Source organism: Nelumbo nucifera, chromosome 2, assembly GCF_055504915.1.
Source record: "Nelumbo nucifera cultivar China Antique chromosome 2, China Antique-T2T, whole genome shotgun sequence".
In the NCBI taxonomy this organism is placed as follows: Eukaryota; Viridiplantae; Streptophyta; class Magnoliopsida; order Proteales; family Nelumbonaceae; genus Nelumbo; species Nelumbo nucifera.
In genome coordinates this window covers 30,178,439-30,194,443 of record NC_142650.1, presented here as the reverse complement: position 1 = coordinate 30,194,443, position 16,005 = coordinate 30,178,439, and the positions used below count along the sequence as shown (strand labels likewise).

The window sequence follows — 16,005 nt, the reverse complement described above, 5'->3', positions numbered from 1 at the left end:
TATTCGCTTAATCCAACCCAATCCAATATAAATTTGTTACAGATGGACCAGGTCCAATCCAATCTAATAAATATTTTGGGCTGGATTGGTCCAATCCAATATGTCTTGTTGGTCCGTCCAATCCATCCAAATTGATTTCGGACTGGACGGGACCCAATCCAAAACCAGTCCATTGACACACACATATATATGAAGACCCAAAAAATTTGAAAACATTGATTTTCAAGAAGCTTCGAATAAAGTTTGCTGGTCTTTTTGTACGATAAATTGCCTCTAAACACATTTTTAAAGCCCGATGGACTAAGCCACTTAACAAATGTTCATTGTCTTTAAAGACAATACCCCAAACGCTCAATACATTTCTTGGCCATTAGGGCTGTTGGAGGATTTTTTAAAAATATTTGGGCAAAGGAAACCTAAGTTAATAGTGCTTGTGAATTTATGCATTTTTAAATTACACCTTCTCCCCATTTCACTTTTAGCACTTGTTTCAGAAGTTGTCAAAACACTGCTAATAGTATGATTACTTTATTTGTTCCATGGACATTAAGAGTTACATCCATCCTTGCGTAAACATGAATTCATGGTTGCAATGTTTTTAAAACGGACCCGGAGAATGAGCTGGTCAAGGGTCTGGTTCCTGGGTTGAATAAATGATTGGCCCATTCTAATAAAAAAATTAAAAAATAAAAAATAGTTAAAATTATTTGAACGGTTCAAATGGTTAACTATTCAGGTCAGTGGTTTGCTGACCAAAATCAATGGATTTTAGGAAAAATTTAGTTTTGGGGAAAAATAGAACCGGTCACCTGATTGGTTCCCAGTTTTTTCCGGTTCAACCATTCGGTCCGATCCAGATTCTGACTTAATAAATTTTGGTTTTGATGTGCATGAACGAGTTTGGAGGTACATAATAAATTTTGGTCATGGTTCAAAGTATCGATATGCCTCCGTTTATTGGCAAAGGCGTATTGGTACTTTGATACACATGGAGATGTTTTGTTTTATTTTTTTTTTCAAAATTTGGTTTTTGGGGAGTTATAAAGAGTATTTTTTATTAAAAAAGAATGGGGTCCCGAAACACTTGTAAACAGGCATATGGGGACCCGAAAGACGATACCATATGCCCTATACAGGGCATAACGTATTGATTTTTTGAACCTTGATTTTGGTTTTGACGTGCCAATCACAAGACTATTTATGACCCAATTTGGAGTGCTTATAAAGTCTTTGTTAGGTAAATAATAAATACCTCTTGAACTTTCATTTGGGGTAAAGATCCCTGAACTTTCACCTTACAATAAATACTCCACTCATCGTTATGTTAGATGACATAATGCTTTAAGTTTTCAAAATACCCACCCAAGTTTTCTTTATTTTTCTTTTTCTAGCCCTAATTGACCAAAATACCTCCATATTCTCTAAAGGAAACCAATTAAAATAATCAAAAAAAAATATTTCTTGATCTATTTCAATGACATGAATATCTTCTCTCTTCATCTTAAAATATAAAAATTATCCACTCCTTTCTCCAATAAACTAAGAAAAAGCAAATGAAACCATAAATTTATACCTACCAAAAAGAAACTTCTACCATCTCATTTAAATATTGAATTCATCCAAAAATCTACACGGACTTCAATGTTATATTTAGAAAACTAATTGAATAATAAATTATTTAAATAAATTTAAAAAATATATTTTGTTGATTAAAAAGATTTTAAACAGCTGAATGAGAATCTTTTTTTGAAGTTAACGGAACCTAACTCTAATGGAATAGTTTATCGCAAACGAAAATTCAGGAGGTATTTGTCAATGACCCTATGGTACAAGGAATGATGGCTCAGTTGAGATGGTGAGTCTCGGAAATAAGAGGCGCAGGATCAAATCCATGAAAACACATTTGCGGTATAGCCAATGAGCACGTGCACATGCTCTGTTTGTCTATAATGCAGACTCTGTAATATCAAGAGAAAAGTAATTTTATTGGAAAACAATCGTTTTTTTTTTGTTAATATATTAAATAATATTATCTTATAACTAGAACTAAAAATCTTTGGGAAGAATGAGTAATGCACCAACCAGAAATTGAATGACTAATCCAAGAGAGATTGCTGTGAGAAAGGGATCATGTTGAGGAGTGTTTAGTGAATCGATCCGTATCTTCACCTTTTATGGAAAGTTTCGTTTTCAGTAGGAGTAAACTTCCACAGAGCTTCGGCATTGAACCACTCACCACGCCAACAACAGTGATGTAATTCGCTCTTTCTGTTTCCGGAGTGGAATCCTCACTTACGCTCATCTAGTACTGTGTTTCAGTACTAGATAGTAGATACCGTATGGCTTAACTAAAACAGAACCACAAATAGCCATTTATTTGATGGAAGCCCCTCGGTCAGGACTCAGGATAACAGGACCCATAAATGGACTGGACCCCTTCATAACTTGCCATCTGTACTGTGTTTCAGAGATCAGATCTACCATTGAGTGGGTCTGATACACCAACAATTCCGGAAAATATCAATCAAGATGAGCACAAAGTTAGACGTTCCACCCGAGTAAGGAAAGAATTACATCTACAAATAAAGAAAACCTGTCAAAGCAGATTTGTGGAGATGATGAACCTATAATCAAGGAGAACAGATGGAGAGAATTGTGTCACGATAATTGCCTATAATCAAGGAGATTTGCTTCTTATTTGTTAAGTTGTTTTGGTTAATTATTTTGCAAGACTATATATTGTCCTTTGCTGTATTATGGGATGATCAGAGAAATAATATCCAAACTTTCTACTAATCTTCCTAGTTGCCTTCTTTCATTCTGTTTCTCCCCCGTTCTTCTTTCCTCTACCTTCCCGTAGGAGTAAGCACTCGCTCGAAAGAGTGTCGAAACCGATACAAGACCGTATCAACTGGTGCTCTCATTGAGATCCAATCTTCACCCGTTATCGTTCGAAATTAGGGCCAACCAATCCGAAATTTTCAACACCACGCAAGAAAACCTTCTTGCTGCCATAAAACAACAATTTGACACATTGAATATTCAAATTCAATCCTTGCAAGCAAAACACGATTCTCAAACATTATCACTCGAAACCATGCAACACCAAATTGGGCAACTGCAAACTCAGGCTCGTGGCAAGGGAGTTGATACCAATGGAGGAAACTCTTCAGGATTGCTACCTACCCCCGCACTGCCAGTGCTCCAAAATCGAACGACAACAACAGGTGATTCCGAGGCAGCCCGTTCGTTGAGACTTAAAGTTCCCCGCTTCGACGGTACCGACCCATTTACATGGATCTTTCGTATCCAACAATATTTCGATTTTGTAGGGACCGCAGAGGAACAGAGGCTACAGATCGTGGCATTTAATATGGAGGGATGGCGTCCGAATGGTTCCGGTGGATGTCCAATAACAACTTACTGACCAGATGGGCCGATTTCCACCAACAAGTCAAGTTACGATTCGGACCTTCACAATTTGAGGATTACTAAGGCGCCTTATCCAACGAGCGTCGGTGAGCGAATACCAAGCAGAGTTTGAACGACTGATGAACAGAGTCATCGGTATTTCAGAGTCCTTGCTAATCTCTTTTTTTACATCCGGGCTAAAACCAATGCTACAACGAGAGTTGTTAATTGCGCGGCCAAGATCCCTGAATGAAGCTTTTTCATTAGCTCGCATGTTCGAAGCCAAGTACGATGGAAATCCCGCGAGCTCTAGTTCGATAACAAGGTGGCAGAGTAGGAACGTAAGTTTAGCCCAACATTCATCTTCAATCACAGTACCTATATCAAGTCCGCCACCTACATTGTCTAGCAATAAACCAGCCCTGCAATCGGTTTTTCCGCCTTCAACAATTCAAATATCCCCATTAAGCGGTTGACACCGAGTGAAATGCAAGAACGACAGCAACGGGGATTATGCTACAATTGCGACCAAAAATGGTCTCTCAACCATAAATGCAAAAGCAAGTCTTTCATGCTGTTAGTAATAGAGGAGGATGACGCCGACGTCGTAACTGCGGAGGACAATGGTAGTACAGAACCAGATGATTCCGTCATCACCGGCGATATTTCGAGTCTCAACTCCATGGCAGGACCGGGTAGCCCTCACTCATTGCGAATATGGGGCGAAATTAATTCTCAACGAGTTAATGTATTGATTGATAGTGGGAGTACCCACAATCTGATTCAACCCAGCTTAGCAGAGAGGCTACACTTGCAGGCCACACCCATTTCGGCTTTCAAAATCTATATTGGCAACGGAGATTTCATGGTGTGTAATTGTAAGTGCCAACAGGTCTTATTATCTATGCAAGGTCACCAAATCCCGGTGGAATTATTCGTCCTTCCCATTCAAGGCCTAGACGTGGTGTTAGATGTCTAGTGGTTGCAAAACCTAGGCGTGGTTGCTCAAAATTTCGTTATTCCATCAATGGAGCTTCAATGGAACGAGGAAAAAGTTGTGTTAGGGGGAGACGGCGCTTTGAGCCCAAAACGAATATCCTTCAATCAATTACAGGCACTTGTCTCGGCCGAGGGTGTGACGGACCTTTACGAATTGTACCACTTACAACATGATGCACCACCAAAAGGTGACACCACCGTCATCCAATTTCTAGACGAATTACCAGATGCAATTACTCAGGTGTTGCGGCACTACGAGCATTTATTTCACCCTCCTACAGACCTTCCGCCTCACCGGTTTCAAACACATCGAATTCACCTCTTATTGGGGATGAAGCCAGTGAATGTCCGGCTGTACAGATACCTTCACTTCCAGAAGACGAAAATGGAAAATCTAGTTAAAGAAATGCTGGATCAAGGGATCATTCGCCCAAGCCAAAGCCCATTTTCTTCTCCGGTTCTCTTGGTTCGCAAAAAGGATGGTACGTACCGATTTTGTGTAGATTATAGAGCCCTAAATGCAATAACCGTCAATGATAAATTCCCTATCCCCACCATTGATGAGTTGTTTGATGAATTGGGCGGCGCCACGGTGTTTACCAAATTGGACCTCCGTGCCGGTTATCATCAAATACGTGTGCATGAGAATGATATCTATAAAACTACATTTAGGACTCACGAGGGGCATTATGAGTTCTTAGTTATGCCATTTGGGTTGTCGAACGCGCCGTCCACATTTTAGGCCACCATGAACAGGACGCTAGCTTCCCATTTATGTAAATTCGTGGTCGTCTTCTTCGACGACATTCTGATATACAACGCCAATGAGGAGGAACATGCCCAGCATTTGCAACAAGTTCTTCAATGCTTGGAAATTAATCAATTTTATGTAAAGCTCTCCAAATGCCATTTTTGTCAACATTCCATTGATTACTTGGGTCACATAGTGGATGAACGCGGGGTGCATGCTGATCCTAGGAAGGTTGATACTGTGCTCAATTGGCCACCAATTACAACTCTCAAGCAACTTCGTGGGTTTTTGGGGCTTACGGGTTACTACCGCCGATTTATTAAGGGGTACGCCCACACCGCGACACCACTGACCGAATTGCTAAAGAAGGACCAGTTTAAATAGACAGAAGACATAGACGTTGCATTCGAAGCGTTAAAAGAGGCAATGTCGCAGGCTCCCGTGCTAAGGCTACCCAACTTTGATCTCACGTTTATCATCGAAACAGATGCATCCAATGTGGGGGTGGGTGCGGTGTTGATGCAAGAAAACCAACCAATCGCCTTCTTTAGCAAGAAGTTGGGGATACGAATGCGCGCCGTCTCAACTTACCATAAGGAACTCTACGCCATTGTTGAGGCGGTTCACAAATGGCGACAATATCTGTTGGGTCGTTTCTTCATTCTCCGTACAGATCACTGCAGTATTAAGAACTTCTTCAGCAGGTGGTGCAAACTCCAGAGCAACAGATTTATGTCCGAAAAGCTATTGGGCTATAATTTTCAGATTGAATACAAGCCCGGGCGCGCTAACCAGGTGGCTGACGCTTTGTCCCGCATGCATGAAGACGAACCACCGGAGTCTGAACCTGCTACAACCATGATGATCACGAGTTTCTCGACCCCGGCATTTTTGGATCAGCTGCGCATTGAGAATGGTACACTAACCGACTTGATACAGCTTCATCAAAAACTTGACACTGGTTCGTTGCCCCCTTACTATACCAGACATGATGGGCTCTTGATTTACAAAGGGCGGTTTTATATTAGCCTCGACTCCGCGCTTAAGAACAGACTACTACGGGAATTCGACCCCGATGGCGGGCCATGTAGGCGTGGAACGTACTCTGGTGCGACTGTCAACCAACTTCTTTTGGCCCAAAATGCGCAAGGATGTGGAGACATTTGTGGCGGAGTGCTTGATCTGTCAACAGATTAAACATTCAACACAGGTGCCAGCAGGGTTGCTTCAACTGCTCCCTATTCCGTCACAAGTTTGGGATGACTTGACGATGGATTTTGTGGTGGCTGTACCTGTATCCCATGGTTATACAATTATTATTGGTGTGGTCGACAGGCTGACAAAGTACGCCCATTTTGGAGCATTACCCGCAAATTTTTCGGCAATCAAGGTTGCGGACCTGTTTACCACCATGGTGGTCAAGCTCCATGGTTTTCCTAGCACAATCGTGTCAGATCGAGATCCCATTTTTATGAGCAAATTCTGGAGCAAACTTTTTGAGCTAAGTGAGACGACGTTAAAGCATAGCAGCGCATATCACCCTCAAACCGATGCCAATCTGAGGTGGTAAGCCACGGCTTGGAGCAGTACTTACGCGCTTTCGCCCAAGACAAACCAAAGAGCTGGTATGGTTATTTGGGGTGGGCAGAATTAAACTATAATACCAGTTACCATAGTAGTATCAAAATGACTCCGTTCCAAGCCTTGTACGGACGTCTGCCGCCAATAATTCCACCATATGTCCAAAATACCACCAAGGTCCACGCTTTGGATGAGATGTTGGAGGAACGCGATTCCCTACTTAAACAGTTGAAAATTCATCTCCGCGAGGCGCATCACCGCATGGAGCAAAAAGCTAACAAGAAATGGAGGGAACTAAGTCTAGAACCAGGGACCAAGGTATGGGTCAAGTTACAGCCTTACAGACAATCCTCCGTGGCGCACAGGTCATCTAACAAGCTGGCCAAAAAATATTATGGGCCATTTATAGTCCTTGAGCGCATTGGCACGGTGGCATATCGCTTGGATTTACCTGCTGATTCTAAAATCCATCCCGTCTTTCATATCTCGGTGTTAAAGCCCTTACGGGGTGAAGAAATCGGTGCTCCACTTGCATTGCCTCAAGACGCAGTGGACAATAGATCAGTCTCGGTACCAGTGGCAATTTGTGCAACGCAACAGGTTCTCAAACATGGGAAGGTTGAAACTCAAGTACTTGTACAGTGGAGTGATGGGTCACCCGACGATGCTACATAGGAAGCACTTGAGGAAATTAAGCAGCTATATCCGAATCTACACCTTGAGGACAAGGTGGTGCTACAAGGGGAGGAGAATGATACACCAACAGTTCCGGAAAATATCAATCAAGATGAGCACAAAGTTAGACGTTCCACCCGAGTAAGTAAAGCGGCACATTGGATGGATGATAATTACATCTACAAATAAAGGAAAACCGTCAAGACAGATTTGTGGAGATGATGGGCCTATAATCAAGGAGAACAGATGGAGAGAATTGTGTCACGATGATTGCCTATAATCAAGGAGATTTGCTTCTTATTTGTTAAATTGTTTTGGTTAATTATTTTGCATGACTCTATATATTGTCCTTTGCTATATTATGAAATGATCAGAGAAATAATATCCAAACTTTTTGCCTAATCTTCCTAGTTGCCTTCTCTCATTCTGTTTCTCCTCCGTTCTTCTTTCCTCTACCTTCACGTAGGAATAAGCACTCGCTGGGAAGAGTGCCGGAGCCGATACAAGACCGTATCAGGGTCCAGATTAAAACATTTGATATATCTAAAATCAGCACGATTAGATGAATTCTAGCCAATTTGACTTGGCCCCCCCTACAGAACCAGCATGATTAGATGGATAGCCTGAACAGGACTGGGTTTGGCCTGGGGCCCCTAACACCGGACTCATAAAGGATAAGGACCCATCACTTCAGAGAGTTTTGCACAGAAGCAGCATCATTAGATGACCTTGAGCCAACTGACTCACGCATTCTCTTTTCAGCTTTCTGTTTGGATGGGACATTTTTTTCCCGAGGTCCAAATGTAAGCATCAGAAGCATATATCTGCTGCCCTTTCAAACTGAATCCCTTCTCAGACCCCAAATTCCCAATCGTCTTGCACAGAGCTTTAGTTCATATCTATCTGTCCATCCGGTTCAGCATATCAAAATTCAACCCATTTTGTAATCACTAATCAATTTGAATATAGATCTACCCCAGTTCGATCCAATGAGATCCCAGCTTTTTTAATAAAGGATCATGGATTCATGTGCCGTATAAATGATTTTTAAGTCACTGTATTCATAAGATATAATATCAGAATCATTCTTAGTTTATATTGTTATTAATTTATAATTTTTTGCTATTCTTATTTAATTGATTGATCAGGATAATAGGTCATTAATAAGATTGATATAATTGCTCATTGTCCTGAGATATCAAATTTAAATACAATGGTTTGAAGTTTGAACCATCACCAACAGAAGGGTTCGAAAAATCCAGTTTTGGGTTCGATCAGATTGCTTTCGTCTTGAGACAATGGATTGAATGGCTCAAATATCCATGTTAATGAGAATAAGGTTTGGCTAAGCACGATGACTGTTCAACAGACTGTGAAATCAATGATAAGATTTGGCTGAACGCCAGTATTTAAATACATGAATTCATACTTTTTATAGAGGGACGCATGAATTTATTACTGCTGAACAGCCATAGCATTCAACTAGTCCGAATTCTTTTAATGGTGGGTTGGAATATGATATGTGGAGTACTTTGGACCAAAACTTACTTATACACCTGTATTTATTAGATTGCAGAAAAAAAATGCTTCTTAAAACTGAAGAGAATTTATGCGATTTTTTTATAACCAATGCAGGTGAGAATTATTGTAACATGGGCGAATAGTTGGTTAGTAGGACAAGCCGGGTTGCGGGGTTGGGCATGAGTGTAATCGGGTTAGGGCTAGGTTGGTTTTCTGAGATGTCCATTTGCCACGTGTTAAAATTATAATCAAAGGTTTTTATAATTGGGCTGGACATGCTGGACATGGAATTATTTTGGGATTGGTTCTTGGGTCGAACAGTTGATCATCCAGTTCGAATGAATGGCTTGTTCTAATTTAAAAAATTAAAAAGGCCAAAAATTATTGTTTAGATCAATAATTCCGTAGTTATAATGCACGGGCATTCTTATATATTGAGAGTTTTTGGTTTTAATAAACGTTTGTACTTGTGTGACTGTAAAATCAAAAAACACATTTAATAAAGGCGTTTATGATATATATGCATCATTAGGAACTACATCAACAAAATGTCAATAAATGTCTATCCATTTTAAGAAAGTCTAAAATGAAACTTCATGAAGAAAGACAATATAAACTGAAGTTTGCCTTTGCAAACTCTAATACACAAATATAATTAATAAAGCATTTGCTAATGGAACACCTATGTAGCACTAAACGAAACCAAACATATACATTATCAATTTGAATATTTTTATCCTACCCTGATTCACAACTAGAGCGGTTTGGGGCAGGAAATGGTTATTACCAAACCCGAACCCTACCTCATAAATGTCGAATACATGATTCTTGTGCTGGGCTTTCACACCTTCAAAGTTCAAATCCAGATTTCCTAGAGTTTATGTTTCTCTCATCCTTCTAGTAGAGTTTACATCCTCTACGGGTTACTCCTCAAGACACATTATATCCGTACAACATGGGCCCCATATGCCATGCTGACGCGGTAGTGTCAAGATTGACAGATTGTCTCATGAATCGTACGGTCTTGGGGTCTTCGTCTTTACTGTCTAGGATTTTCGTCCGGGAACCGTAGAGGATTGAGGATTCAGAGTGGAGAGTGGAGAGTGGAGTCTCGCGGGTCGCGGTTCGTTGGTGATTGCTTGCAACAAATTGCTTAATGTCTATCCGTTGGATGAGAATCAAGAGAAATCACAAGATCTTTACCTGCCCATGGTACAGCATCGATTTTCTTGGATTCCAATTGAATGGTTGACGGAAGTCGTACTTACCTAAGCACGTTTTTCTCTGTTCCGCAGTTAAGATTTAAGAAAACTGTTAACACCGAAAGTCCAAGTCCAACATGCCACCCACATTAGCTTTAATCGTGCCGCGTGGAACTGGAATTACCTCGCGCGTGCGAATCAAATCTACTATCTCCGGTAAACACGTGCGAGAAGTAAAGTAGAAAAGTGGCACTGGGTCACGCTCTTTGCGAAGCCGAAGCCCGAAGACCTGTAGTGTCAGCGATAGATTAGGATGAACTTGGATCATGATCTCCAAACGCTTGGATCAGAATCTTCTTATCCTTCGATTCGAACAACTTGTCTTTTCTTATGTAGTCTCTGATCAGAGAAACGATTCCAATCCAAGCGTCATCAGCTGGAGCCTCAGATAGGGGTGCACTTAAGAGACGAGCCGTCAAGGACACGTGTCATAAGTGGGCCCGTGGATATATATATGGAGAGAAGGGCCAGAGAGAAGAGAGCTGAGGGCAGGGGGTTGGGTGAGCATCTACTCCAACGCCACATAAAACCGGATATATAAATTCATTATTTAAAACCAACAGGTATTCTTCGTAACCATTTTTTTCTTCACACTTCGCTTTTTCACTTTTCTCTGTCTCCTTCTCCCCCACCTCTGACCTTCCCTTCTTTCTCTTCCACACCATCCCCTTCTGTCTGTTTTCCTCTCTGCTCTACCGATAACGAGATGATAGAAGACGAGTGGGTTAAAGCGGCCTTCTCGGACGATTATTTGGTGGCCGAGTTGTTGATGCGTCTCAACAAGGCGGAAGAGCACGCGTCCCCGACGGTGAAGAGGCTGGCGGCGGTGCCTCCGCTCGGCTGGGGCGTAAGACAGCCGCGGTCCAAGCAGGTAGTGAGATGCAATATTGTGCAGGCGAAGAAGGAAGGTGAGTCGTCGACACGGGCGAGTCCCACCACGCCACTGTCGTGGAGCGGTGGCAAGTCTTTTAGTGGTGGTGCAGCCGACGATGGGTGCGAAGAGTCGAGCAAACCAGCCAAGAGGCCAAGCGGCGGGAGATCTAAGGTTAGTTTCATTCTTTTTCGCCTCTCTCGTTCCTCCTCTTCCGTCGGTCGGTCGGTCGGTGTCACTTTTTCGGTTGCCGGATCTTTCTGAGTCTTAGTTTCTTGGGGGTTTCATTGACCGAAATACCCCTGATGCTTTACTGGTTGGTAGTTGGTACGTGGTTGTCCTCTATTCGTCGAGTCGCCGATGTCGTTGGATTGTTTTTTCCGTTTTCGTTTTTTTAATTTTATCAAGACTACAATCCCCGTGAATGGACGCATTTACATCAAATCGTTGGGCGCTTGGGCTGATTTCAGATTCTCAGAGCACGCAGCCTGTTCGTTGTTCGTTGTTTTGGATTCCTTCCTTTGAATCAGCAGAGGAAATAGCTTCTGCTTCTGTGTGAAGAACGAGTAGGACGAACAGGCGAAGCAATGCTGATACATCGATCTCCGGGGTAGTCTCGTCATTTCACCGGACGGATCATCCGTAACCTCCGGTCGTGGCATCTTCGATTATTTGCTTCCAAATCTTATTTTTGGAATTTAAGCAGACTAGATTGCCCCCGTGAACGATTGAATTACCATTGGAAGGTCTTCGGGTCAGAGCAAAGGATTTTAAAGGTCTCCTTCACGTTTTTTTCTCTCCTGTTTTTGGTCACCTGTCATCCATGTTTTTTGGTTTTCTGGGCATTAGACAGTGGCTGAGTGCAAATTGACTACCATGTCCCCCAGAATTTCTTTAATACTTCATCGTCGCCCAGGGACAAACCCGGTAGAATGCGTCTTTGGTCATTACCGAGAACCCGGAAAGTGTCCACTGTCTAGGGTCATCGTCGCGCGGTCATTCTCCTCTTCTTTTTGTCTAGGGTTGAGGGTTCTGTATCAAGTTTCACCTTTTTAAAATGACGAATACGCCCTTCTCCAGAGTCAAAACCCTCTTTTCCTTGGGAAGTCATAAATAGGGACCTTTCCGTCAGAGGGTTGCCGATTATTTTTTATCGCAAACTATTTTCTCGGTGGCGTGATGTCGTGTGGTTAAGTGGTCCCCACCCAGCTCTTGTGAGTTAGCGAGAGAGATGGCGTTAGGTCTATGTTCGGTTTGGTGTAGTAGTGTTGTTAGTGTTGTTGTGAGAGAACAAGTACTACGTGTAAACGGCGATGTTTGGTGTTTTGCACGGCTCAGATCGATGGCCTCCCATATCGATCTGTCGGTCCCTCGTTAATGCCTCTTTTATTGTCACCTTCTGTTATTTACTTATTTTCCCCCGTTTTTATTAGAAAAATTATTACCTCGACGGAGAGATTTGTTTACAAAGTTGGACACCTAGTATCCTACCTTTTGCCCTCCGTTGGATGTGGAGGGAGTGGATCTCAAGGTGACGCCTGGTTCGGGAGATCGGATGGGATGACAGGTGGCGGACATCCATGGTGGCCTGTGGTTGTGGGATTCATTATCTGATGGGTCCTACCCCGTATTTATCTGATTTTTTTTATTGTATGGCACAGGGAGAATGGGAGAGATGTTCGTTTGCGGTGGGTCCCACGCGCCCACTGGTTGAGTCTGTTAGACTTGTGGTTGTCTCATGGTTGTTTCTTTCGTTGCACCCCTTCAGATACGTCTAGGTCGTCTAGTCTACAGTCTACAGTGTATACCAACCAGAGGGGAGAGAAAAATAAGGAAGAAAAAGAAAAAGAAAGCAGCGGAGGACTCTTTCATGCATGGAAATCTGTTTTGACCGTAGATTCGGATGACGTATCCGACCGGTCAGTTCGGGGCGACCTAGGGAAATTAATCTACTCGATCGATTCTAGCCGTCGGATCGCGTCGTTTGTCTGTTTCCACGTGTGTTTGATTTAGATCTAAACGACTGTGTGCGTCTATTTGCGTGGGGCCGCGGAGCCCTCAGTGGACCCCACTCACGTAAACTGTTGGTCAGTTGGGCAGTTATTCTGTGATATCCGGGCTTATGTGCGGCTGCCACAGACAACCGACCAGACAAGAGGCTGCTCCCATTTAATTCTTTCGGTTTCTTGTTGCAGTGTATTACGGATTTACTGTGACAACCCTGTTGCTTTTCATTTTGAGTTCTGTTTGGACTAGTTTTAAGTTCTTTGATTTGTTCGTTACTCATTTATTTCTTCCGTTTCAGGTCACCCCCACAAACGAAAACACTACCGCCACCACCACCATCACCACCACTAGGAGATCAAGAAGGAAGAAGGTATTATTATTGAAATTTGTTACTAATAGAATGTAACGGATTTGGATGGTTTTGAGTTCTTTTGACCATCCAATCACATTAATTTTTTGTAGTCCCCTCTACAGTCCTGTGCAAGTTTGAACAGGTTTCAGTAGGTTGAACTGAAGAGTATTTATTGATCATTTTTCAGACATTTGCGGAACTCAAAGAAGAGGAGAGTTTACTGTTGAAAGAAAGGACGCATTTGAAAAGGGTCTGACTCTGCTCTCTTCCCCTCCTAATAGAACATTCCTTTTTGTAAATTTGCCATTTGGGGATGCTGATTCATGCCACCCATTTGATAAACAGGAATTGGCAGCACTACGGATCACTTTGGAGGAACAGAGAACACGAAATGAGAACTTGAAGAGAAGGAAGGTGACTACCTCTTTCTTTTGTTGTTTGTTTTGTTTACCTTTTCGAATTTAGACCTGTTTCTTTCACAAAGTTCTCAGGATTCCATCTTTACTTTACCCTGATGCGATATGAATTCCAATCTCCAGCCAACACAACTGTGTTGAAACATTTCTTTTCACGAGTCAAATAACTTGACCGTGCATCTGTCACTGTTGTTGAAAATTCGTTTAGTTTTGTCGTTAAGATAATATTAAAAATATTGTTTCATAGAGAAAGTCTCCGAAAAACTCTTTGCAATCTAAGATGATCATATATGGCTTAATAACTTAACATGCAAATTTTTAAAACGAAGATACTCTGTCAAATTATTTGGTGGCACTATTACATGGACGCTTTGCCTCCAGTTCTATGCCCTAAGGCCATGTTTGGTTTGAAGGAAAATGTAGGGAAAGGAAGGGAAGGGTAGGGAAACCTTTACAAACCTTGTATTGGTTTCCCTGTCTTTCCCTTCCTTTCCCTACCTTTTCCTTCAAACCAAACATAGCCTAAAAGTATGGTGGGATCAATTCAGCTTTCTTGTTTTGACAATTTTGTTGAGACACCATGTATGTAGTTCATAGAACTAAGGAGCAAGGCATCAAGTGTTGCTTGCTAGTATTGCTGCTGGAATATTTATCTGAGAATTAAAGGTAAACTTTAGTGACTAGAGTTCAATTAGTTGTTTCTCTCTTTTATTCCATTTGGAATATATTCTGAGATAAGTTACAGGCTGTCGCAGTGCTTGTGATTTGACTTCATGTGATCGCATGTGAAAATGTTTGTGCTAAAAACTTAACCGGGTGATTACCCAGCCTTGAATATGTAAAGAAGATGCTACAAATTTTGGATGAGAGTCATGATGAGATGGTACAATCAACTATTTGTTTGATTTTTGGTGTGAAACATCTCCCTTAGATTTACCCCTTGATTGCCGACTCAGAGAGACACGACTAAACAAAGAGAATGTAGCTTATTTCACAATCTGAGTGAAAGAAACTTACGTAAAAGGAGTTTCCTACTTTACGTTGATTTGTTGTTTTGCTGGCGAAATTTGAAAAGGTGTGACAGAGCACTTAATTTTACTCTACTTTGATACTCTGCAGCTCGATTTGCAAAACCAATCGGCTAACAAAGCAGTCACGCCAAAGGAACCACTCTGTGATGGACCCCAACATATTGAATCAGTATCAGTTGTGGACACTCCTACAGGCGAGCCAACAACTGCCCCACCCAATGAGCTTGATGCTGCAGTATGTTCATCTCCTCCTTCCGAATCGCACGAAGTACGAAATAAAGATGTTTGTAGCAGGGAGAGTCTCTTTGTACTGCCTGATCTAAATCTGCCTCTGGAAGATGATTCCGGCCCCGAGGATTTATATGGAATGAGCTAGGAAAGATAACCCACAATCATCTTCTCTTTTCTCCAAGCAACAGTCACTGAATCAGAAGCTCAATCAAAAGGGGATACGCCATGGCACTGATGACCCTGCAAGTTGGGCGAGTTGTCCTAACTGTACATAGGAAGAATCCATATCTTCCATTGGAGGAAAAATTAGAAATAATACCGCCGACTACAGTTGCTGATTGTTGGCGGTGAGTCGCGAAGAAGGTACTGAGGGCAGAGCGTTGTAGGGATCCTAACCATTAGATGTTGATAGATTCTTTTTTGTAGGTTTCTGCATTTGTCCAGAATTCTTTGGGGCCGACCCTCATTACTTGTTTTTTTCTAATATTTTTCCTCGAAACAGTTACATATAAAAGTGTAATTAAATGAATCATGGAGGGCTCAGATAATGGGCACCTCTCTTGAAACATTTTGTATCTAAACCGGACAGAGTTTCTGTTCCCCACTAGCTGCTGGATTAGTTTTTTTCTCCAGATTCTCTGCCGAATTTATCATTGTGTGTAGTACAATTATGCGGGTTTGTTGAAGCATTCAAGTTCTTCTGCAACTGTTTTCAGACTCGGCCATCGATTCTCTCATCAGTTATCACAACTTTGAAATTTGAGCGTGGTGGAGGTAATTCTTAAACTGTTGGCTCAGATGAACTAGGCCTTGTAAGAAGCAACCTAACTTGATTTGATCCATTGAGGCCAGCAGCAAATAGAGGATGTAAATGCAGTGACCAAGACGGACACCGCC

General features: G+C 41.9%; 1 protein-coding gene across 1 annotated transcript; it reads left to right on the top strand.

Annotated features, from left to right (window-relative positions):
• Nucleotides 1-10,761: 10,761 nt before the first annotated feature.
• LOC104603379 (uncharacterized) lies at nucleotides 10,762-15,740 on the top strand. The gene is made up of 5 exons (XM_010267399.3): nucleotides 10,762-11,245; nucleotides 13,377-13,448; nucleotides 13,618-13,680; nucleotides 13,776-13,844; nucleotides 14,966-15,740. The coding sequence occupies exons 1-5, from the start codon at nucleotides 10,907-10,909 to the stop codon at nucleotides 15,251-15,253; spliced, it is 831 nt and encodes a 276-aa protein (XP_010265701.1). The 5' UTR covers nucleotides 10,762-10,906; the 3' UTR covers nucleotides 15,254-15,740.
• The last annotated feature ends 265 nt before the right edge of the window (nucleotides 15,741-16,005 follow it).